Source organism: Eriocheir sinensis, chromosome 30, assembly GCF_024679095.1.
Source record: "Eriocheir sinensis breed Jianghai 21 chromosome 30, ASM2467909v1, whole genome shotgun sequence".
In the NCBI taxonomy this organism is placed as follows: Eukaryota; Metazoa; Arthropoda; class Malacostraca; order Decapoda; family Varunidae; genus Eriocheir; species Eriocheir sinensis.
In genome coordinates this window covers 16,367,362-16,390,877 of record NC_066538.1, presented here as the reverse complement: position 1 = coordinate 16,390,877, position 23,516 = coordinate 16,367,362, and the positions used below count along the sequence as shown (strand labels likewise).

At 39.4% G+C, this 23,516-nt stretch overlaps 1 protein-coding gene across 7 annotated transcripts in view; it reads left to right on the top strand.

Annotated features, from left to right (window-relative positions):
* LOC127005653 (CAD protein-like) overlaps positions 1–23,516 on the top strand; it is a 167,150-nt gene that overhangs the window by 104,016 nt on the left and 39,618 nt on the right. For 4 of the 7 annotated variants that reach the window (XM_050874733.1, XM_050874737.1, XM_050874736.1 and 1 more), the window contains exons 27-29: positions 4,612–4,701; positions 10,351–10,371; positions 12,738–12,890. In XM_050874733.1, coding sequence (XP_050730690.1) covers positions 4,612–4,701; positions 10,351–10,371; positions 12,738–12,890 — 264 coding nt within the window. The remainder of the gene's footprint in view (positions 1–4,611; positions 4,702–10,350; positions 10,372–12,737; positions 12,891–23,516) is intronic. The other 3 variants (XM_050874735.1, XM_050874738.1, XM_050874740.1) reach the window with 1 other exon arrangement.

Here is a 23,516-nt window from a genome sequence, read left to right as displayed (position 1 = left end):
ATGCTTGAGAGACATGAAAAAATATAGCTTCCCGCAAAGAAATATAGAGGTTTGGAACAGACTGAGTGAGAATGCAATATCGGCGATGACTGTGCAAAGCTTTAAGGAAAAGTTGGATAGATATAGATACAGAGACGGGACCACACGAGCGTAAAGCCCAGGCCCTGTAAAACTATAACTGGGTAAATACAACTAGGTAAACACACACACACACACACACACACACACACACACTCACACACACACACACACACACACACACACACACACACACACACACACACACACACACACACACACACACACACACACACACACACTCACACTCACCTACACCACATCACGTCATGACATCTTGAGTATGAAAACACCTGCTTGAAACTGGTATACTACATTCTTAACCTCCTTATCTTGTATATCTTTCTTACCCATAAAGTTATTTCATTGCACTATGGGATGAGTGCCTGAGAGAGTGAGCACAGGGTCCCACACCTTGCTGGGGGATCTGGACCACACTGGGGAGAGGGCAAATAGGGTCTTCTCGGTGACACTGGTGGCTGGGGTCCTGTGCTGGGGCAGGGTGAAGGAGTTGGATTTCTTACCTGGATTTCTTACCTGGATGACCTTTCCCTATGAGCCATGCTAGGGTGAACCGTCAGGCAAAGAACCGAAAGGTCTCGCCCACCAATGCACCAGCCTATCCAAACTCATCAAACAACATAACATAATCCAATAAGACATAGGCTGGAAAGTGCATTGGGAGTTCATTTCATATAGTTCATTTCATATATTTTCATATAGATTCACATAGTTCATTTCATAAGGGTAGGCGGTGGCTGAGTGGTTGCGTGCTGGGCCCACATTCACCACGTGATGGACGACTTGAGTTCGAATCCCCCCGCTACCACCTCGGATTTTTCAGTCACCGCCGAGTGGCTTAAAACTACCCACATGCTGTCCTGAAGACCATCCATCAACCCGGACTCTAGAGGAAACCGTCCAAGTGAATCAAGAAGGAGTTCCGGGGGGCAGCTTGAGCCAGGAGAAGATGGCGCCACTATAAACACTTGCCTGCGCCATGACGGGCTGGGGCTGACTACCATCCAGGCCCCTCAAGCAAGCCTACCGGCGCTATAGGCATAGACGTAAAATATAAAAAATTAAAAATATATGGTCAGGGATAATAGACACCACCCAGTTTGGTGTGGACCCAACCAACCGTCATGGCATGGTTCTCGGGTAAAACCTTTTCACCCCACCGCCCGTCACGGCCTGGCACCCAATCAACCCTTTGCCCCGAGCCAGGTATCAGTGGCTCTAGTTGGTTAACCATTGGTATTAAGCACCTGTCAGGGATTAGCCCACTAACCACTATGGGCCTTGCCTCACACGCCTCCACCTTGATGACGAAGATAAGATAACGGCATTCCTGGGCTGTAGTGAACTTTTGCTACACCAGGAGGAGGAGGAGGAGGAGGAGGAGGAGGACAAGGGCAAGGATGAGGATGAGAAGAAGGAGAAGGAGGAGGAGGAGGTGGAGGGCAAGGACAAGGGCAAGGATGAGGATGAGAAGGAGGAGGAGGAGGAGGAGGGTAAGGACAAGGACAAGAAGGAGATGAAGGAGAAGGAGGAGGAGGAGGGCAAGGAGGAGGAGGAGGAGGGCAAGGACAAGGGCAAGGATGAGGATGAGAAGGAGAAGGAGGAGGAGGAGGAGGGTAAGGACAAGGACAAGGAGATGAAGGAGATGAAGGAGAAGGAGGAGAAGGAGGAGGAGGAGGGCAAGGACAAGGGCAAGGAGGAGGAGGGCAAGGACAAGGGCAAGGATGAGAAGGAGGAGGAGGAGGAGGAGGAGGAAGAACATGAAGTTGGTTGGGGGAATTAATATCAACCACTGACGGCTAACTGAGTGAGTGCTATTGCCAAGTTCATATCAGTCCTTGTTGAAAGATGTAAATTTTTTGTTTTGTTTGTAGAAAAGAAAGAAAGGAAACAGGAAAAGGAGAGGGAAAGTATATATTTGTGAGTAGTTTGGTTATAATTTGCTAGTAGAGATTAGTGGAAGAGAGATAGAGAGAGAGAGAGAGAGACAGAGGCAGACAGACAAAGAGAGAGAAACAGACACACACATTCATACAGACAGACACACACAAACAGACACATTTAAACAACACTCACAGACAGACACATATTTTAACAAGCACACAGAGAGGCACTAAAACAACAAAGGGTATTTATTAAGGGGACGGGAAACAACAACGAGACACAAACACGGACACAGACACACAGAAACATGTCAAACGCCGTCCCCCCGCACACTGACCCCTATACAGATGGCGCGGCACAAGAAAACAAGGTCGTAAAAAGCTATGTCAACACCCTCCTCAGATAACACAGCTAATCCCACCTCCCCGCTGTCACGCCTCCGCACCGTGACCGCCTCGGCTGTTACTAAGAAAGAACACTTGCGGTCATGCGTCACTCACATGTACAGCGTCAGATATTAGTCAATCGAGATGTACAAAGGTTCGGTCTTTTAGGAATCCATGTTTTGTGTTGGTTTCTTTAATATTGCTTTCCTTTGCTTTCAGTCTTTTCATAATTTTCTTTCATCAAGTTATATTTTCATTCTCTCTTTGGTATCTGTTTTTCGTGTTGTTTTATTCCATTTATATTGTTTTCTTTTGCTTGCTTGCTTTCTGTATTGCTTTTCTTTTCATATTGCTAATCTTTCATCAAGTTAATTTATGTTCTCTCTGGTATTAAGTTTCCATATTACTTTATTTTGCTCGTTTTCTCTCATATTGCTTTCTTTTATTTTCTTATATTGCTTTTCTTGTTCACTGTCAGCCATTAGTCATTCAAGTTAATTACCTAATCTTTCATCAAGTTAATTTACGTTCTCTCTGGTATTAAGTTTCCATATTGCTTTCTTTTGCTCGTTTTCTCTCATATTGCTTTCTTTTGCTTTCTTTTTTTTTCTTATATTGCTTTTCTTGTTCACTGTCAGCCATTAGTCAATCACATTAATTACCTAATCTTTCATCAAGTTAATTTCCGTTCTCTCTGGTATTAAGTTTCCATATTGCTTTATTTTGCTCGTTTTCTCTCATATTGCTTTCTTTTGCTTCTTTTTTTTCTTATATTGCTTTTCTTGTTCACTGTCAGCCATTAATCATTCAAGTTAATTACCTATATGTTCCCTCTCAAAGAATTCATACTCATATTGGCTTCTCTCTTCCATATTTCCGCCTTCTTTTACCTTTCCTTCTTTCTCTTGATATTGCTTTTCTTGTTCACCTTGAGTTCTTAGCCAGTAAAGATGTATTATTGAATTTCCGTTCCCTCTTTCAAGAATTCATACTCATATTGCCTTCTCTCTTTCATATTTCCACCTTCTTTTACCTTTCCTTCTTTCTCTTCATATTGCTTTTCTTGTTCACCTTGAGTTTTTAGACAATGAAGATGTATTATTGCATTTCCGTTCCCTCTTTCAGGAATTTGTTTTTCATATTGGCTTCTCTCTTCCATATTTCCACCTTCTTTTACCTTTCCTTCTTTCTCATCATATTGCTTTTCTTGTTCACCTTCAGTTCTTAGCCAGTAAAGATGTATTATTGTATTTCCGTTCCCTCTTTCAGGAATTCATTTTTCATAGTTTCTTTCTGTCATATTTCTTTCCATTTACTCACCCCTGTTCATGGCTGACCCACATGCTCACCGTCAGCTATTAGTCACTCATGTTACATTATAGGTTCGCTCTTTCAGGTATTAATTTTTCATAGTTTTCTTTCTTTCTGTCATATTTCTTTCCATTTACTCACCCCTGTTCATGGCTGACCCACATGCTCACCGTCAGCTATTAGTCACTCATGTTATATTATAGGTTCGCTCTTTCAGGTATTCATTTTTCACATTGCTTCTTTCATAATTGCTTTCATATGCTTTCTTTTCTTTTTCATCGTGCTCATCTTACTTCTAGGGACGCTTTTGCAGTCATTTTTATTTGTTTTAATGGTTACCAATGGCAGCGATCGCCACTAGAGTGTTTCCACATAAATAAAACTGGTCGATGGGGGTTAGCCTAGCCCCGCACCTTACCTCACACTCTCAACACCTCTCGCTTCCTCTGCAGCCGCCACTACCCCATAGGCCAGTTTCACGTGGATAACAATAGCGTCGATCGCCGCCATTGGTAACGATCAAAACAAACAAAGTGACTGAAAGCGGCCCCTGGTCTCAACACTCAACACTCACCTTGTTTAATCGTTTGTTTTGAGAGGAAAATATACACAACCATGTTTATCTATTCTGTCAATGCTTATGTTGTTCAGTCATTTATAAGAGGAAAATATACACAACCATGTTTATCTATTCTGTCAATGCTTATGTTGTTCAGTCATTTATAAGAGGAAAATATACACAACCATGTTTATCTATTCTGTCAATGCTTACCTTGTTCAATCATTTATAAGAGGAAAATATACACGACCAAGTATATTAGTTATTGAGGAAAATGTTCACAGTATTGTTTATTATTTCTATTAATGCTAAGGTGCACAACTATCTTTATTTTTTGTCATTGTTTACCTTGTTCATTCTTCCCCTTCCCAGGTGGAGCCCGTGGAGTGGGCGTACGAGAACTTCGGCGAGACAGCAACGAAGGGTCAGCTCTCCTCCATGGCGGATTACCTCGCTCGGAAGGTGTGTAGCTTGTTCTCCTTCTGTGGTCTCTTGAGTTTTCCTTCATTGTATTTACTTCTTTTCATTAATGTCCTTATTTTTCTGTATGGGGTTGGAGTGGCTGTGAGTCTGAAGAGAGAGAGGGAGAGAATGGGAGAGGGAGAGGGAGAGGGAGAGAGGGGGAGAGAAAAGAAAGAGACAGAGGGAGAGGGAGAGAGAGTGAGGAAAAAAGGGAGAGGAAAAGAGGGAGAGGGAGAGAAAGAGGAAGAGAAAGAGAGGAAGAGGGAGAGGGAGGAGATGCAGAGAGAGAGAGAGAGAGAATCCTTATACAGTAAAAATCTAATAATCTGAAATCCATTGGTCAGAAAATAACACTAATTCTTGAAAACCCAGAAAATATAAGAGAAAAAAACACAGTAATGCTCCTTGTTATATAAGGCAAAAAATCTTAACCCCAAAATAACCCCAAAATAATCACTACTTGAACTCATGTGTAAAGAAATATAGATAAAAAGACTTACGGATTATTGGACTTTACGGTTAAAATCAAATGTCTTAAAATGTTTGCTATGAGTGAAGAAAGGAATATGAACAGAGAGAGAGAGAGAGAGAGAGAGAGAGAGAGAGAGAGAGAGAGAGAGAGAGAGAGAGAATAGAAATGAAAATGAGAGTGAGATTGAGAGTGAGAGTAAGACAGAGAGAGAGAGATTATTATATTTTCCTTCATGTATTTCTTCCGCCAAGATGGTTTAATACAGCCGCCTCCTCTGTTTCCAGTGTACTTACAGCTTACAGTTACCCGCGGACACGTGCCCTCACATGACTACTAGGGTCATACGCGGAACACAGGTAGAGGAGCTCGCGCAAAAGAGAGATTGAAGGCGCTTTGTGAAAAAAATATATATAAAAAACGCTTGCTGTGTATTCTCTCGTAAAAGTCTTTCATATTTATTGTTTTGTTATTATTTTATCAAGGCAAGTTGGGAGGATTGTTTTATATATTTGGGTTGTACTTTTTTATGGGGTTACTTCAACAATAACAACCACAACAAAAGCTTTTATTAATTGATTCTTTTGTTACTGTTAAAACATTCTATTATTGATATTAATGGAGTTTTTACCTCAATATTTTTTCTATTATTTCCACAACTATTTCTGCTTCTACTACTGCTACCTCTACTACTACTACTACTACTACTACTACTACTACTACTTCTATAATAAACTCTTCAAATTATTCCTTAGTCAAACATATCATTGCGTCGTTGGGAAGACTTTTACATGAGAATTTACAGTATTTTTTTTATAAATGATGAAAACTAACAAGGAATTGATTTTTCCATGTGCTCCACCTTTGAGAGGAGTTGCGCTTATGCACTGAATGGGTGACGGCATTGGAATCCATGCTTTACTCCTTTGTTTTTTATTGCTGAACTACATATACAACAACAGGATATCAGAGAAGGGTCTTGCTGTTTACAATGAATTTATGTACGGACATCTCTCATCCCGAAATTGACTTCTCTTTCGGACACTCCTCTCCAATCTCTTTAGGGGCAGTAAGTAGCGGGCTTTTTTTCATTATTGTTTTCTCTTTTTTTTTAAGCCCTTGATCTGTCTCCTTTGCTGTAAAAAAAAAATGATTAGGAAAAATGAAAGAAAGAAAAAAGTTTGTGGTCATTTTTTTGGTGAGGTTACAATTATTATTCATTTTTGTTCTCTTATAATTTTAGGTGACAGTTAAGTTTACTCTAAAGTTGGTATCCTAAGACACTTTCGGTTCTCACATCAGCTATTCCTAAAGGTCAAAGAGGGGGTCAGTCAGGTCCTAATGAATGCTTCTTTAGGTTCATTGCACAGAAGAAGGGTCAAACTACCACCAGGGCCATAAAACTACTGGAAATGCCCACAACTCCTAGGGAAGCCTTGTCAAATTTGTGTTCTTGGGCGATGAATTGTTTTAAAATACAACCTTAAGTCTTAACCCGGTAGCAGCGGGGATCATGTTTCTTAATGGTCCCCCCAAGCGAGAAAAATGAGAAAAAATCACCCCTCACACAAACCATTTCATAATATATATCCAAGCATTTGTGATCAGATTATGTATCATCTACTTTGGGGGGTTTATATCTTGGCACAAATTTGGCCCGTCGCTGCTACACGGTGAAGCCACAAATTTGGCCCGTCGCTGCAACACGGTGAAGCCACAAATTTGGCCCGTCGCTGCAACACGGTGAAGCCACAAATTTGGCCCGTCGCTGCAACACGGTGAAGCCACAAATTTGGCCCGTCGCTGCTACCGGGTTAAACAGGCAGGCTATCTGATGGTTTATATATACAGAGTCACTGGTTTATGAAAATTCTTAGTTTTGGTGTTATAGTTAAGATACAATGAGTGTAGTAAGATAAGTGATATCACGTAGTACATTGTGTAAGAAGGAAAGAATGTGGTGGGAACATGCTGAGTAATGCTTGGGAGGGAGCAGTACATTGGCCCTTTGATAAGTATGTACTGTTTTAGAAAGACAAATGGAAAATACTCCTCCATATAGTATTAAAAGAAAAAGCAGGAAAAATGAGAGAGAGAAAAATTTAATTATGATCTTGACTCCTTTATTAGTATTGGGCTAGAATGTTAAATGAGAAACACTTATTAGTATGTAAAAGAGTAGAAAGGAGAAGGGAATAGTTTACGGTCATACTTTTTCTCTGGCTACAATTACCTTTCAAGTCTTTTCTTATATTTGCAGATAACCCGTTAAGGTTTGTAATTTAGGTTTATAATGTTCTAGTATACTAAATGAAAAATACTGTTCTTTTATGAATATGGAAAAGAGGAAACCAGTAAAAAACAGTGATTGCAATTTTCATTCATTTATTTATTTTTATTTTTATTTTTTTATTATTCTATATGACGAGGTTCATTTGGTCTTACAGTTTATCAAGGGAGTTTAAAAAAAGGAAAGGGAGTTTATTATGGAAGGGGAATTTATTAAGGAAAAGGAGTTTATTTATGGGGAGTTTGTAAAAGGAAAGGGAGTTTAATAATGAGTTTATCAAGGGAGTTTAAAAAAAGGGAAGGGAGTTTATTATGGAAGGGGAATTTATTAAGGAAAGGGAGTTTATTTATGAGGAGTTTATAAAAGGAAAGGGAGTTTAATAATGGGGAGTTTATCAAGGGAGTTTAAAAAAAGGAGAGGGAGTTTATTATGGAAGGGGAATTTATTAAGGAAAGGGAGTTTATTTATGGGGAGTTTATAAAAGGAAAGGGAGTTTAATAATGAGGAGTTTATCAAGGGAGTTTAAAAAAAGGAAAGGGAGTTTGTTATGGAAGGGGAATTTATTAAGGAAAGGGAGTTTATAAAAGGGAAGGGTGTTTAATAATGGGGAGTTTATCAAGGGAGTTTAAAAAAAGGAGAGGGAGTTTATTATGGAAGGGGAATTTATTAAGGAAAGGGAGTTTATTATGGAAGGGGAATTTATTAAGGAAAGGGAGTTTATGTATGGGGAGTTTATAAAAGGAAAGGGAGTTTATCAAGGGAGTTTAAAAAAAGGAGAGGGAGTTTATTATGGAAGGGGAATTTATTAAGGAAAGGGAGTTTATTTATGGGGAGTTTATAAAAGGAAAGGGAGTTTATCAAGGGAGTTTAAAAAAAGGAAAGGGAGTTTATTATGGAAGGGGAATTTATTAAGGAAAAGGAGTTTATTTATGGGGAGTTTATAAAAGGAAAGGGTGTTTAATCATAGGGAGTTTATCAAGGGAGTTTAAAAAAAGGAAAGGGAGTTTATTATGGAAGGGGAATTTATTAAGGAAAGGGAGTTTATTTATGGGGAGTTTATAAAAGGAAAGGGTGTTTAATAATGGGGAGTTTATCAAGGGAGTTTAAAAAAAGGAAAGGGAGTTTGTTATGGAAGGGGAATTTATTAAGGAAAGGGAGATTATAAAAGGAAAGGGAGTTTATCAAGGGAGTTTAAAAAAAGGGAAGGGAGTTTATTATGGAAGGGGAATTTATTAAGGAAAGGGAGTTTATTTATGGGGAGTTTATAAAAGGAAAGGGAGTTTAATAATGAGTTTATCAAGGGAGTTTAAAAAAAGGAAAGGGAGTTTATTATGGAAGGGGAATTTATTAAGGAAAGGGAGTTTATTTATGGGGAGTTTATAAAAGGAAAGGGAGTTTAATAATGAGTTTATCAAGGTAGTTTAAAAAAGGGAGTTTATGGAAGGAATTTATTAATGAAAGGGAGTTTATTTATGGGGAGTTTATAAAAGGAAAGAGTGTTTAATAATGGGGAGTTTATCAAGGGAGTTTAAAAAAAAGGAAAGGGAATTTATTAAGGAAAAGGAGTTTATTTATGGGGAGTTTATAAAAGGAAAGGGAGTTTAATAATGAGTTTATCAAGGGAGTTTAAAAAAAGGAAAGGGAGTTTATTATGGAAGGGGAATTTATTAAGGAAAAGGAGTTTATTTATGGGGAGTTTGTAAAAGGAAAGGGAGTTTAATAATGAGGAGTTTATCAAGGGAGTTTAAAAAAAGGAAAGGGAGTTTGTTATGGAAGGGGAATTTATTAAGGAAAGGGAGTTTATTTATGGGGAGTTTATAAAAGGAAAGGGAGTTTAATAATGAGGAGTTTATCAAGGGAGTTTAAAAAAAGGAGAGGGAGTTTATTATGGAAGGGGAATTTATTAAGGAAAGGGAGTTTATAAAAGGGAAGGGTGTTTAATAATGGGGAGTTTATCAAGGGAGTTTAAAAAAAGGAGAGGGAGTTTATTATGGAAGGGGAATTTATTAAGGAAAGGGAGTTTATAAAAGGGAAGGGTGTTTAATAATGAGGAGTTTATCAAGGGAGTTTAAAAAAAGGGAAGGGAGTTTGTTATGGAAGGGGAATTTATTAAGGAAAGGGAGTTTATAAAAGGAAAGGGTGTTTAATAATGAGGAGTTTATCAAGGGAGTTTAAAAAAGGGAAGGGAGTTTGTTATGGAAGGGGAATTTATTAAGGAAAGGGAGTTTATAAAAGGAAAGGGTGTTTAATAATGAGGAGTTTATCAAGGGAGTTTAAAAAAAGGGAAGGGAGTTTGTTATGGAAGGGGAATTTATTAAGGAAAGGGAGTTTATAAAAGGAAAGGGTGTTTAATAATGAGGAGTTTATCAAGGGAGTTTAAAAAAAGGGAAGGGAGTTTGTTATGGAAGGGGAATTTATTAAGGAAAGGGAGTTTATGTATGGGGAGTTTATAAAAGGAAAGGGAGTTTATCAAGGGAGTTTAAAAAAAGGAGAGGGAGTTTATTATGGAAGGGGAATTTATTAAGGAAAGGGAGTTTATGTATGGGGAGTTTATAAAAGGAAAGGGAGTTTATCAAGGGAGTTTAAAAAAAGGAGAGGGAGTTTATTATGGAAGGGGAATTTATTAAGGAAAGGGAGTTTATGTATGGGGAGTTTATAAAAGGAAAGGGAGTTTATCAAGGGAGTTTAAAAAAAGGAGAGGGAGTTTATTATGGAAGGGGAATTTATTAAGGAAAGGGAGTTTATTTATGGGGAGTTTATAAAAGGAAAGGGAGTTTAATAATGGGGAGCTTATCAAGGGAGTTCAAAAAAGAGAAGCGAGTATTTATGATGTCTTACTTAAGGGACATGTTGCTGATTATGTGTGTGTTGCTTTCCATGCTGGCCCCAGGGACTCATCTACAGCATCAGGGTATTACAGAGTGTTCTTTCCCTTCGTACGTGTTGCTGTGTGTGCTGTGCCCTGCTCGCCCTCCCTGTGTCACTGTGCCGCCAGGAAGCAATTGTCGTATGCATGAAGTTACGAGACTTGAATGTTCTTTCCCCTACATTTTCTAAGGAAGTGCCAGAAGGAATTAGATACCAAGGAGTTAGACAGTTGATGGATAGCTAACTAGACATGGATGAATAGAAAGATAGATAGATTGATGATGATTGGGTAGGTACGGATAGATGGATTGAAGGTTAGGTAAATGGACGAATGAATAGGTCGATAGATAACCAGACAAATAGGTAGATAGGTAAATAGATAGCCAGATAAATATAGATAGACACAGATAAACAAATAGATAAATAGATAACCAGATAGATAGGTAGATAAATTAATAGATAGACATAATTAGATACATATAAATAGGTAGACAGGTAAATAGATATAAATAGAGAGATAGACAGATAGATAAACAAATAAATACATAGATAGATAAATAGGTGGATAGATTAATAGATAACCAAATAGACAAATAGCTCAGAAAATAGGAGTTAGTTTACTGCAGTCAATTTTCCATCAACAAATCTCTTTTAAAATTGCTCTCTTTCTATAATAACTGATGTAAGTTCGCATGTATATTACTCCCCCTGTTATTCCTATATGTTGCACGAAGGAGTGAGTGATATCCGAGTGTCTATAATTCTTTTGCTACAGTATCACACACCTGCATCCCTTATGTATTTATTTATTTGTAGTATGATGCACGCACTTTTTTTTTTTTTTTTTTTACGGCAAGTGTTTCGAGTTTCCGTTTCCGTCGAGTCTGTGTGCGTGCGTGTTTGTGTGTGTGTGTGTGTGCGAGACTTACTAACACTGGTGGATTGCGTGCCCTTGTTATGGTACGTCTATTGCGACCCTGTTTCTTCTCTATGCAGTCTTGCCTATCATATATAAATTTGTGTTATCCCTGTAAATCTCATTGATATTCTTGTACTTTCTCGCCCTTTCGTTCTGCCCTCCCTATCTGGTTCTGTTTTCAGTGTTTGTCTATGTTGATTTAAGTCCTGCATCACAAATTTTTCTATGATGTTCTCTCTCTGTTATCTCCATTCTTCTTTATTTATTTTTATTTCCTTCTTTTCAATTCTACACATTATCTACATTGTCTTACAGTCTTCTCTATCATACAGTTGTCTTGTTTTAGTGTCCTCACAGTTTTGTTCTATCATGAATTTTTGTGCATCTCCTTATACTTTTCCTTCTATCTCTTGATCAGTTTTTTTTTTTTTTTTTTTTTTTTTTTTGCTTAGTTTTAGTCCTACCTCATAAATCATAAACCCCATTCTGATGTTCTTTCTCTCTTGCTTTATCATGAATTCTTGTTGATATTCTTGTCCTTCCTTATTTTCCATCACACACTCTTTTGACTTTCCTCTTTTCCTCCTTTCCTCATCCCTTCAATCTTGCTCTGATATTCTTTCTCTCTCTGCTTTATCATGAATTCTTGTTGATATCTTTGTCCTTCCTCATTTTCCATTATACACTCTTTCGACTTTTCCTCTTTTCCTCATCCCTTTAATCTTGCTCTGATATTCTTTCTGTCTCTTGCTTTATCATGAATTCTTGTTGATATTCTTGTCCTTCCTCATTTTCCATCACACACGCTTTCAACTTTTCCTCTTTTCCTCATTCCTTTACGCACTGTTTTCATGTCTTTCACTTATTCCCCAGTTTCAATCTCTTTCATCTCATCCTTCTTTCCTTTCTCTTCCCCATTTCAGCTTCTTGCCTCATAATTCTGATCCCTCACTCTGTCTTTGTTTTATCATGAATTCTTTTGTTGATATCCTCGGACGTTTTATTTTTCCTACCTACTTTACGTCCTTTTCAGTGTTTGTGTTGTCAGTCTTAACTTCTCCGTAGTCTGCGTAAGTCTTCATCCTATTTCTTCACACATAGTATTAATAGTGTTTTAGTTTTGCCTTTCTGTCTGTCTCTGTCTGTCCGTCTCTCTGTTTCTCTCTCTCTCTCTCTCTCTCTCTCTCTCTCTCTCTCTCTCTCTCTCTCTCTCTCTCTCTCTCTCTCTCTCTTCATCATTTTCTTCCTCCTTCCCTTCATTTTAGCTTTCTCTCTCTCCCTTCCTCTTCCCTATTTTATACTTTTCCCTCCCCTATTTTCATCTTCCTCACTCCCTCATCCTTATTTCATCTGCTTCTCCCTTCCTTCACATCTCTCTCATTCCCATTTCAGCTTCCTCTCTCCCTTGTAACCATTTCATCCTTTCCTCTCCCTTCCCCATTTCACCTCCCTCTTCCTCCCTTTAAGCCACTCTCCCTGACCCCACACAGGAGTTCGACTTGGTGATCAACCTTCCGATGCGGGGCGGTGGGGCTCGCCGTGTCTCCTCCTTCCTCACCCAAGGCTACCGCACTCGAAGGATGGCCGTCGACTTCTCCGTCCCTCTGGTCACCGACGTCAAGTGTGCCAAGCTGCTGGTGGAGGTAAGGACATGTTTTCTGCTTCTTTGTTCTTCTCTTTTTCTTCTTTTTGTAGGTTACGATGTGTTGTGTTTTCTTTTCCTCTTTTTTCTTCTCTTCCTTTTCTTTTTTCGCAGGTGAGGATGTGTTGTATGTTCTTGCTTCTTTGCCTTCTTCTTCTTTTCATAGGTAAGGCTGTGTTTTGTGTTTTGGGTTCTTCTCTTCTTCTTTTCAGAGGTGAGGATATGCTTATGTTCTTTCTTCTCCTCCTTCTTCTTTTTCTTTTCATTTAACATCCTTATTTCCCTTATGGAGTTGGACTGGCTGCTGTTGTATGTTCTTCTTACCCAGATCAGTAAGTACTTTAGCAGTGCATTTATTTTTACCGATTTCCATATAACACACCCTTGAACTGACTCTTTCACATACGCCTGGGCCCAAGTATTCATATCTAGGCATGCTACCCACTGCACCATGGAGGGAACGTTATATGACGGACTTAGAGACTGAGGTTGTTTGTTTATTTATTTATTTTTTTTTTTTTTTAGCCTCTTCTCTGCTTCCTCATAAGAAGAGAAGAGTAAGAGAAGTTATTGTGCTCAGAGAGAGTTGTTTATGTACTTAATGCCTACATGAAGAGACAGCAGTAGGGTACACAAAGATATCTTAAACCCTCCACTGCGATCGGCATGGATTTCGCCTTCACTGGTAGCCTGGTAACATATACTCCCAGGTCTTTCTCTGCCTCTGTGGTGGGTAGTGGAGTATTTCCCATGTGGTACTGGTATGCTGGATATCCCCTCCCAAGGTGCAGGACTTTACATTTTTCTTCATTGAATTGTAGCAGCCACTTTTTGCTCTATTCCTGTAGCTTGGTGATGTCTTCTTGTAGGAAATCCGCAGTCAGGGGTTAAAGGCATTGAAGTTTATTTTTTCATTTAGCTTCTGCTCTGCTTCCTCATAAGAAGAGAAGTAGGGAGAAGAGAAGACTAAGGGCCACTTTCACAGTCGTCTTGTTTGTTTTGATCATTACCAACGGCAGCGATTACATCTATAGAATTTCCACGTAAAACTGGCCGATGGGGTAGTGGCAGCTGCAGGGTTAGCCTCGCCCCGCACCTTACCACACACTCTCAACACCTCTCGCTTCCTCTGCAGCCGCCACTACCCCATCGGCCAGTTTCACATGGAAAACTATAGCGTCGATCGCCGCCATTGATAACGATCAAAACAAACAAAACGACTGTGAAAGCGGCCCTAAGAGAAGTTTTGATGCTCAGAGAGAGTTGTCGTAGATACTGAACGGCTTACATGAAGAGACAGTAACAGAGTACGCATAAATATCTTAACGAGGCTTAGAAGGGGCGTGTGTAGCTAAGTCTTCAGAACTCGTATGTGGGCCACGCTTCAGGGACGTGTGCGGACTTTGACCCTTTGGTGGGGGTTGGAGGGTGGCATGTGTGAGGTGAAGGTGTGATATGGGTGTTGTTTAATTAATGGTGACAGCTTGATTGAGATAGAGGGGAGTGAGTGACAGGTGTGATACATCTGTAGAGCTGATAAAGGTGAGGCAAGTGGCAGCTCTGAGGTAATGGGTGGTGCATTTTGTGATTAGAAAATGATTTACTTGTTTCACCATACGATGATAAAACAGGTCACTTTTTTGAGATTATAAAAACATTGCCTGATGTGTCACATAATTAAGTAACTGATCTGACCACAAGATTGCAAGGCATTTTTTTCTCATCCCGAGTTGTTCTGTCCATAAAATTTAAATCTATTAGAGATAATTTAAAAGTTATATGTACACACAAAGCAAACTGCATACCAAGAGCAACTTAACCGGATCTCATTTTGCTTTTAACCCGGTAGCAGCAGGGACCATGTTTCTTAATGGTCCCTCTAAGCAAGAAAAATGAGAAAAAATCATCACTCACACAAACCATTTCATAATATATATCAAAGCATTTGTGATCAGTTTATGTATCATCTATTTTTGGGGTTTATATCATGGCACAAATTTGGCCCGTCGCTGCTACACGGTAAAGCCACAAATTTGGCCCGTCACTGCTACACGGTAAAGCCACAAATTTGGCCCATCGCTGCTACACGGTAAAGCCACAAATTTGGCCCATCGTTGCTACACGGTAAAGCCACAAATTTGGCCCATCGTTGCTACACGGTAAAGCCACAAATTTGGCCCGTCGCTGCTACACGGTAAAGCCACAAATTTGGCCCGTCACTGCTACAAGGTAAAGCCACAAATTTGGCCCGTCACTGCTACACGGTAAAGCCACAAATTTGGCCCGTCGCTGCTACCGGGTTAAGAAAACAAAGAGAAATTAAAAATACTGATTATCATTTTGTTATCACTTGTAACTCTCCCTCCTCTTTGGCCTTCTAAGAGCAGCTGCTAGTTACCTAAATAGAGACCAGCCAGCAGAGAGAGAAGGGGAGAGTTGTGAAAGAGGGTAAAAGCCACACTTGAAATTACAGAGATATGAAAGGAGACATTTTATCGACGTAACTAAATTTGTAGTCATATGGATGGAATTTTCATGATGGTACGTCGATGTTCGTTTTATCGTCAGTGCTCATCCAGATTACTTGATTTCTCTTTTTGGACACGCTACTCTATCCAGGAGCAGTAAGTAGCGGGCTTTTTTTTCCATTATTGTTTTCTTTTTTCTTTTTTACGCCCTTGCATTGTCTCCTCTGCTGAAAAAAAAATAAAGAAATAAAAAGTAGGAAGAGCAAAAAAGTTGTTGAAGTTCTGTATCTCTAATGTTTTGTTCCCTCACGTCATATGAACGTAATTTTCATGACAGTTTGGTGATGTTCGTTTTATCAGCATTCTATAATTCCCAGCTTGCTTGAAGGTGGAAAGGTGGAAAAGCCAAAGAGTTATTAAAGTTCTGTAGCTTCTGTGTTCATTCCTGTGTAGTGCTAGCCAAAATTATTTGAAGATGAAAAGTGAGGAGAGGAAAATAAATCACTCAAGGAAGAAGAGGATGATTGATAAGCATGACATCGCAAGAGGAAGATAAAACAGTACTACATGTTTCTTGAGATAAACTTCAACATAAGCCACTCACACACCCTCCATCAATAAAAAACACAACAGCCACACTCCCAATGAATCACTCGGCTCATAGAGTAAAACAAAGCATGACATCAAAACAGGAAGACAAAATAATACACGTTACTTAAGATAAACTTCAATATAAGCCACTCGCACACCCTCCATCAATAAAAGACACAACAGCCACACTCCCAATGAATCACTCGGCTCATAGAGTAAAACAAAGCATGACATCACAAGAGGAAGATAAAACAGTACTACATGTTTCTTGAGATAAACTTCAATATAAGCCACTCACACACCCTCCATCAATAAAAAACACAACAGCCACACTCCCAATGAATCACTCGGCTCATAGAGTAAAACAAAGCATGACATCAAAACAGGAAGATAAAACAATACTACATGTTTCTTGAGATAAACTTCAACATAAGCCACTCACACACCCTCCATCAATAAAAAACACAACAGCCACACTCCCAATGAATCACTCGGCTCATAGAGTAAAACAAAGCATGACATCACAAGAGGAAGATAAAACAATACTACATGTTTCTTGAGATAAACTTCAATATAAGCCACTCACACACCCTCCATCAATGAAAGACACAACAGCCACACTCCCAATGAATCACTCGGCTCATAGAGTAAAACAAAGCATGACATCAAAACAGGAAGACAAACTAATACACGTTACTTAAGATAAACTTCAATATAAGCCATTCGCACACCCTCCATCAATGAAAGAAAGACACTACGGCCACACTCCCCAAAAATCACTCGAGGGAAAGAGAATGATCACTGCACAGAGTAAAACAAAGCATGACATCACAAGAGAAAGATAAAATGATACACGTTACTTGAGATAAACTGAGATAAACTTCAATATATTCCACTGTTACACCCCCTATCAAAAGACGCAATGACCACACTCCCAATAAATCACTCAAGAAGGAAGAGAAAAACACAGAGTGACGTCACGAGGGAAAGATAAAATGATACACGTTACTTGAGATAAACTGAGATAAACTTCAATATATTCCACTGTTACATCCCCTATCAAAAGACACACACGACCACATTCCCAATAAATCACTCAAGAAGGAAGAAGAAAACAAAGAGTGGCGTCATAAGAGAGATAATATTCTACACGTTACTTGAGATAAACTGAGATAAACTTCAATATATTCCTCTATTACTCCCCCTATCAAAAGACGCAATGACCACACTCCCAATAAATCACTCAAGAAGGAAGAGAAAAACACAGAGTGACGTCACGAGGGAAAGATAAAATGATACACGTTACTTGAGATAAACTGAGATAACCTTCAATATATTCCACTGTTACATCCCCTATCAAAAGACGCAACGACCACACTCCCAATAAATCACTCAAGAAGGAAGAGAAAAACACAGAGTGACGTCACGAGGGAAAGATAAAATGATACTTGTTACTTGAGATAAACTGAGATAACCTTCAATATATTCCTCTATTACTCCCCCTATCAAAAGATGCAACGACCACACTCCCAATAAATCACTCAAGAAGGAAGAGAAAAACAGAGTGACGTCACGAGGGAAAGATAAAATGATACACGTTACTTGAGATAAACTGAGATAAGCTTCAATATATTCCACTGTTACATCCCCTATCAAAAGACGCAATGACCACACTCCCAATAAATCACTCAAGAAGGAAGAGAAAAACACAGAGTGACGTCACGAGGGAAAGATAAGATGAAACACGTTACTTGAGATAAACTGAGATAACCTTCAATATATACCACTGTTACACCCCCTATCAAAAGACGCAATGACCACACTCCCAATAAATCACTCAAGAAGGAAGAGAAAAACACAGAGTGACGTCACGAGAGAAAGATAAAATGATACACGTTACTTGAGATAAACTGAGATAACCTTCAATATATTCCTCTATTACTCCCCCTATCAAAAGACGCAATGACCACACTCCCAATAAATCACTCAAGAAGGAAGAGAAAAACACAGAGTGACGTCACGAGGGAAAGATAAGATGAAACACGTTACTTGAGATAAACTGAGATAACCTTCAATATATACCTCTATTACTCCCCCTATCAGAAGACGCAATGACCACACTCCCCATAAATTACTCAAGAAGAAAGAGAAAAACAAAGAGTGACGTCACGAGAGAAAGATAAAATGATACACGTTACTTGAGATAAACTGAGATAACCTTCAATATGTACTCTACTACTTTTACAACCTCTATTAAAAGACACAACAGCCACACTCCTCATAAATCGCTCAAAAGGAAGAGTAAAACGCAGCGTGACGTCATGAGAGAAAGATAATATACTACTAACACACCCTCTATTAAAACACACGGCAACCACACGCCTCGTAAATCAACCAGGAAGGAAGAGGAGGATCAATGCATACTTTAAAACGAAGGATGACGTCACAAGAGCCAGATAACATAATACACGCTACTTGAGATTAACTTGAATATACACCGTCTACAAAAACACACAACAACCACACCCCTCGTAAATCAACCAAGAAGGAAGAGAAGGATCAATGCATACTTTAAAACGAAGAATGACATCACAAGAGCCAGATAAAATAATATACTCTACTTGAGATTAACTTGAATATACACCGTCTACAAAAACACACGACAACCACGCCCCTCGTAAATCAACCAAGAAGGAAGAGGAGGATCAATGCATACTTTAAAACGAAGAATAACATCACAAGAACCAGATTAAATAACACACATTCCTAGTCACGCTTAACCACCCAATCCAATCCACCTGACGTCAGACGCAACAAGACCACCGGCGTCAACACTCTCTTATCTCCTCCCTCGCTACCTTATCACTGTCACGCCGGAGATGGATGACAGTGATAACGCGGCGATGAAAAAGTCATCGGCGACGTAATAATAGGAAGTTCGGCTCAAGGAGAAATAAAGATCAAAAGAACTTTTACGGGATTTAAATTACTCGTGTGTTTATGCTTGGTGGGGACTGGTGCCGATAAGCTATTTTGTTGAGGGATTGCGTTAGGGTTTTGTTATTATGGAGAGTCTGAGTGAAATGGATCAATAAACAGTGTAGATGGATGTATTTATAGTTATGTGGGTTTATGGGTGAGGATGTGGATAGGAAGATTGAAAGGGTAGAAGGTAGAATAAGATAGACAGGTTGTTAAGTAAGGACCAAGTGTGGCAGATGGACAGGCAGACAGACAGACAGACAGACAGACGGTGAGGCAAAAAGATGGATAGGATGTAGTTAGGTAAAGCATAAGACAGACAGACAGATAGATAGATAGATAGACAAACAGACAGACAGACAGACAGTGAGAGGCAAAAATATGGACAGAAATATAGTCTAGGTAATGCTGAACAGACAGACAGACAGATAGATAGATAGACAGACAGACAGACAGACAGACAGACAGACAGACAGTGAAACAGAGGCAAAATGATGGATAGGAAAAGAGTAATTAGGTAAAGCTGAACAGACAGATAGATAGACAGAGAGACAGACACACAGACAGACAGACAGAAAAAGATGGGCAAAAAGATTAATAGGAAAAGAGTAATTAGGTAAAGCTGGACAGACAGATAGATAGACAGACAGACAGACAGGCAAAAAGATAGATAGTAAGAATGTAACAGATAGACAGGAAGGTAAAACATGAGACAGACAGACAGACAGAGTGAAAGACAGGGAAATAGATAGAGAGGTAGAGTGTCGCAGATTGACAGATATACAGATAAAGGGTAACAGACAGACAGACAGACAGACAGACGGTGAAAGACAGGCAAAAAATAAAGAGTAAGAATGTAACAGATAGACAGGAAGGTAAAACATGAGACAGACAGACAGACAGACAGAGTGACAGACAGGGAAATAGATAGAGAGGTAGAGTGTAACAGATAAACAGATATACAGATAAAGGGTAACAGACAGACAGACAGACAAAGATAGACAGAATAAGACACAGAATATTATATAAAAAAAAATCTATTGTATATTATGTTTCTGTGAAGGGATTTGACCTCTCTAAGAATTGTTGTAAAAAGATTCATATTCAATTTATTTTTTTATTTTTATTTTTCTATTTTTTTTATTTCTTAATTTATTTATTTATTTTATTTATTTATTATTTTTTTTTTTTTTTTTGGATGAACTTCTTAGTTTTCTTGCTTGGGTTTCAGCCTTTTTCAATCATTTACTTTATTTCTGCTTGAGTAAAAACTACCACCATTTTTTCCCTTCATTTTGTCATAATGATAGATTAATTTCATATAGTTTGGGTCTTAGTGAAGTGATTAGTATCTTTTTAGTGATTAGTGTTTTTCAATGTAGCGGTAATCATTTTCCTCTGTTGTCAAGGAAGGTTTGTGATAGCTGCCTTTATCAAGTGTTTGGAATCAGCTGTTTGTCGTCTGTCCGTGTGAGTTCGTGTGAATCATGTCGGTACATAGAAAGTGTTACCCAGTGGACCTCATCACACCACAGGCTGGACACTCGGGGTGGACCTCACTCAATAGTTTTTTTCCCAAGATCATATTCCCCCTATTCCTTAACCCCCTCAACCTACCTTCTCTCCCTTCCTTCCTCCTATATCCCTTTCAAACCACCCTGTCCACCTCCTCCCCCTCCCTTCCTTTCCCTTCCCTTCCTCCTAAATCCCTCCTTCTCTCCCTTCCTTCCTCCTATATCCCTTTCAAACCCCCCTGTCCACCTCCTCCCCCTCCCTTCCTTCCCTTCTACACCTTTCCTTTCCCTGGCCTCCTAAATCCCTCCTCTCCCTTCCTTCCTCCTATATCCCTTTCAAACCACCCTGTCCACCTCCTCCCCCTCCCTTCCTTCCCTTCTACACCTTTCCCTTCCCTTCCCTGGCCTCCTAAATCCCTCCTTCTCTCCCTTCCTTCCTCCTATATCCCTTTCAAACCACCCTGTCCACCTCCTCCCCCTCCCTTCCTTCCCTTCTACACCTTTCCCTTCCCTGGCCTCCTAAATCCCTCCTTCTCTCCCTTCCTTCCTCCTTTATCCCTGTCAAACCACCCTGTCCACCTCCCCCTTCAGTCTCCCTCCCTCCCTTCCTTCCTTTCTACACCTTTCCCTTCCCTTCCTCCTAAATCCCTCCTTCTCTCCCTTCCTTCCTCCTATATCCCTTTCAAACCCCCCTCTACACCTCCTTCCCCTGCATCCTGCCTCCCTCCCTCCCTTCCTTCCTTCTTTCCTTCCTTCTTTCCTTCCTTCCTCCTATATTCCCTTCAAGCTAGCCCCTCCTCCTCCCCTTCCCTCCCCATCATGTCCTCCTCCCTTCATCCTCAAACCCCTCCCTCTCCCCCCTTCCTCCCCCCCACCTGTCTCTCCCCACCATGTTCTCCTCTTCCCTCTAGCTCTGGTATATCACACTGAGGTAAAAACACACCAACAAAATAGCTAAATAATTGAGTAAATAAAATATAAATGATAGAATAATAAATAAATAATAAAGTAATTTTAAATATATAGAAAACTAGAAATAAACTTACTGTCACAAGGGAAAGAAAGAGAATTGATATTGTTTTGCTATATATATATATATATATATATATATATATATATATATATATATATATATATATATATATATATATATATATATATATATATATATATATATATATATATATATATATATATATATATATATATATATATATATATATATGTGCAGCAGTGAAAGACTTTAATAATTATTTAATAATCAGAAAAAAACACCGTAATTATGTAAACTTCACAGGCATTTAGGAAGTTGTGCTTTTCAGAGTAGCCCGTGCAGAATTTTGCTCAATAACAATGTGCCAAAAGCCACATCTTTGGAAATTTAAAAGAACTGATGCTTTCTGGCACTTGAGGATGTCTGTACCTTCAAAGACAAGACATTAGGAGCTAGACACATGCCTGTAGAATCACATTTAAAAACAATTAGATAAGATATATGCACACACACACACACACACACACACACACACACACACACACAAGTGATTATCCATTGAGCAAAAATATAGTTTATCTTAATTATGATCTGTCTAGTGAGTCACCCGGAGTCATGTCACCTCACGGATACTTTATAATTAATGCTCTTGATCCCTTGTCCCCTGAGTGTGCATGACTTGGCATATGAACACATTCCTGACGCTGTCCTCTCTGCTCAGGTGTCTCCTTCAACAGGTTACATATCACTGTTCAGTCTCGTTACTGATAACCAACATAACCTACTGTAACTTTGTGTATCTTTTGTATCATTATCAAACTCCCGAACACCTTCCTGACGCTGTCCTCTCTGCTCAGGTGTCTCCTTCAACAGGTCACATATCACTACTCAGTCTTGTTTACTGATAACCAACATAACCTACTGTAACTTTGTGTATCTTTTGTATCATTATCAAACTCCTGAACACCTTCCTTACGCTGTCCTTTCCGCTCAGGTGTCTCCTTCAACAGGTCACATATCACCGCTCAGCCTTGTTTACTGATAACCAACATAACCTACTGTAACTTTGTGTATCTTTTGTATCATTATCAAACACCTGAACACCTTCCTTACGCTGTCCTTTCCGCTCAGGTGTCTCCTTCAACAGGTTACATATCACTGCTCATTCTAGTTTACCAATAACCAACATAATCCACTATAACTTTGTGTATCTCGAATCATTATCTAACTCCTGAACACCTTCCTGCCACTGTCCTTTCTGCTCAGGTGTCCCCTTCAACAGGTTACATATCACTGCTTATTCTAGTTAACCAATACCCAACATAATCCACTATAACTTTGTGTATCTTTTATATCATTATCAAACTCCTGAACGCCTTCCCTATGCTGTCATTTCCTCTCATCTGTATTCTTCAACAGGCTACATATCACTACTCATTCTAGTTTACCAATAACCAACATAATCTTCTAAGAATTGGTGTATCTTTTGCATCATTATCAATCATTATCAAACTCCCGAACACCTTCCTGCCACTGTCCTTTCCGCTCAGGTGTCTCCTTCAACAGGCTACATATCACTGCTCATTCTAGTTTACCAATAACCAACATAATCTTCTAAGAATTGGTGTATCTCTTGCATCATTATAAAACTCCTGATACTGCCTGCTCTCCTGCCCTCCTTCCCCTGTGTAGCCTTGATAGTAAGAGGGTGAAGGCTGACCAGATGCTTCCTATGATACGGAAGTGAGGTGTGTCCAGCAGTTTGTTTGGCTTTGGGAGGTAGAGGAGGGGGAGCAGAGGAGATATAGATAGACAGACAGAATTTCCCATCAGGATATTACATTGCTGAGGCTTAAACATATATGGAACCTAAGCATTATATGAGGCATTCAGTGTAACAGGGGCGACCGAAGCAATGAAGGCGGTGTTCTGTTTTTAGCGGCATCTGGCAAGGGCTGAATTCTTGCTGTGTCGTGTGGTGAAGCAAGTTAAGGAAAAGCAACCTAGCAGCAGGTGATACATAGGCCTAAAGCTGCATGATTCTTCTGTCAAACCCGGGGGCTTCGTGGTGCAGTGGT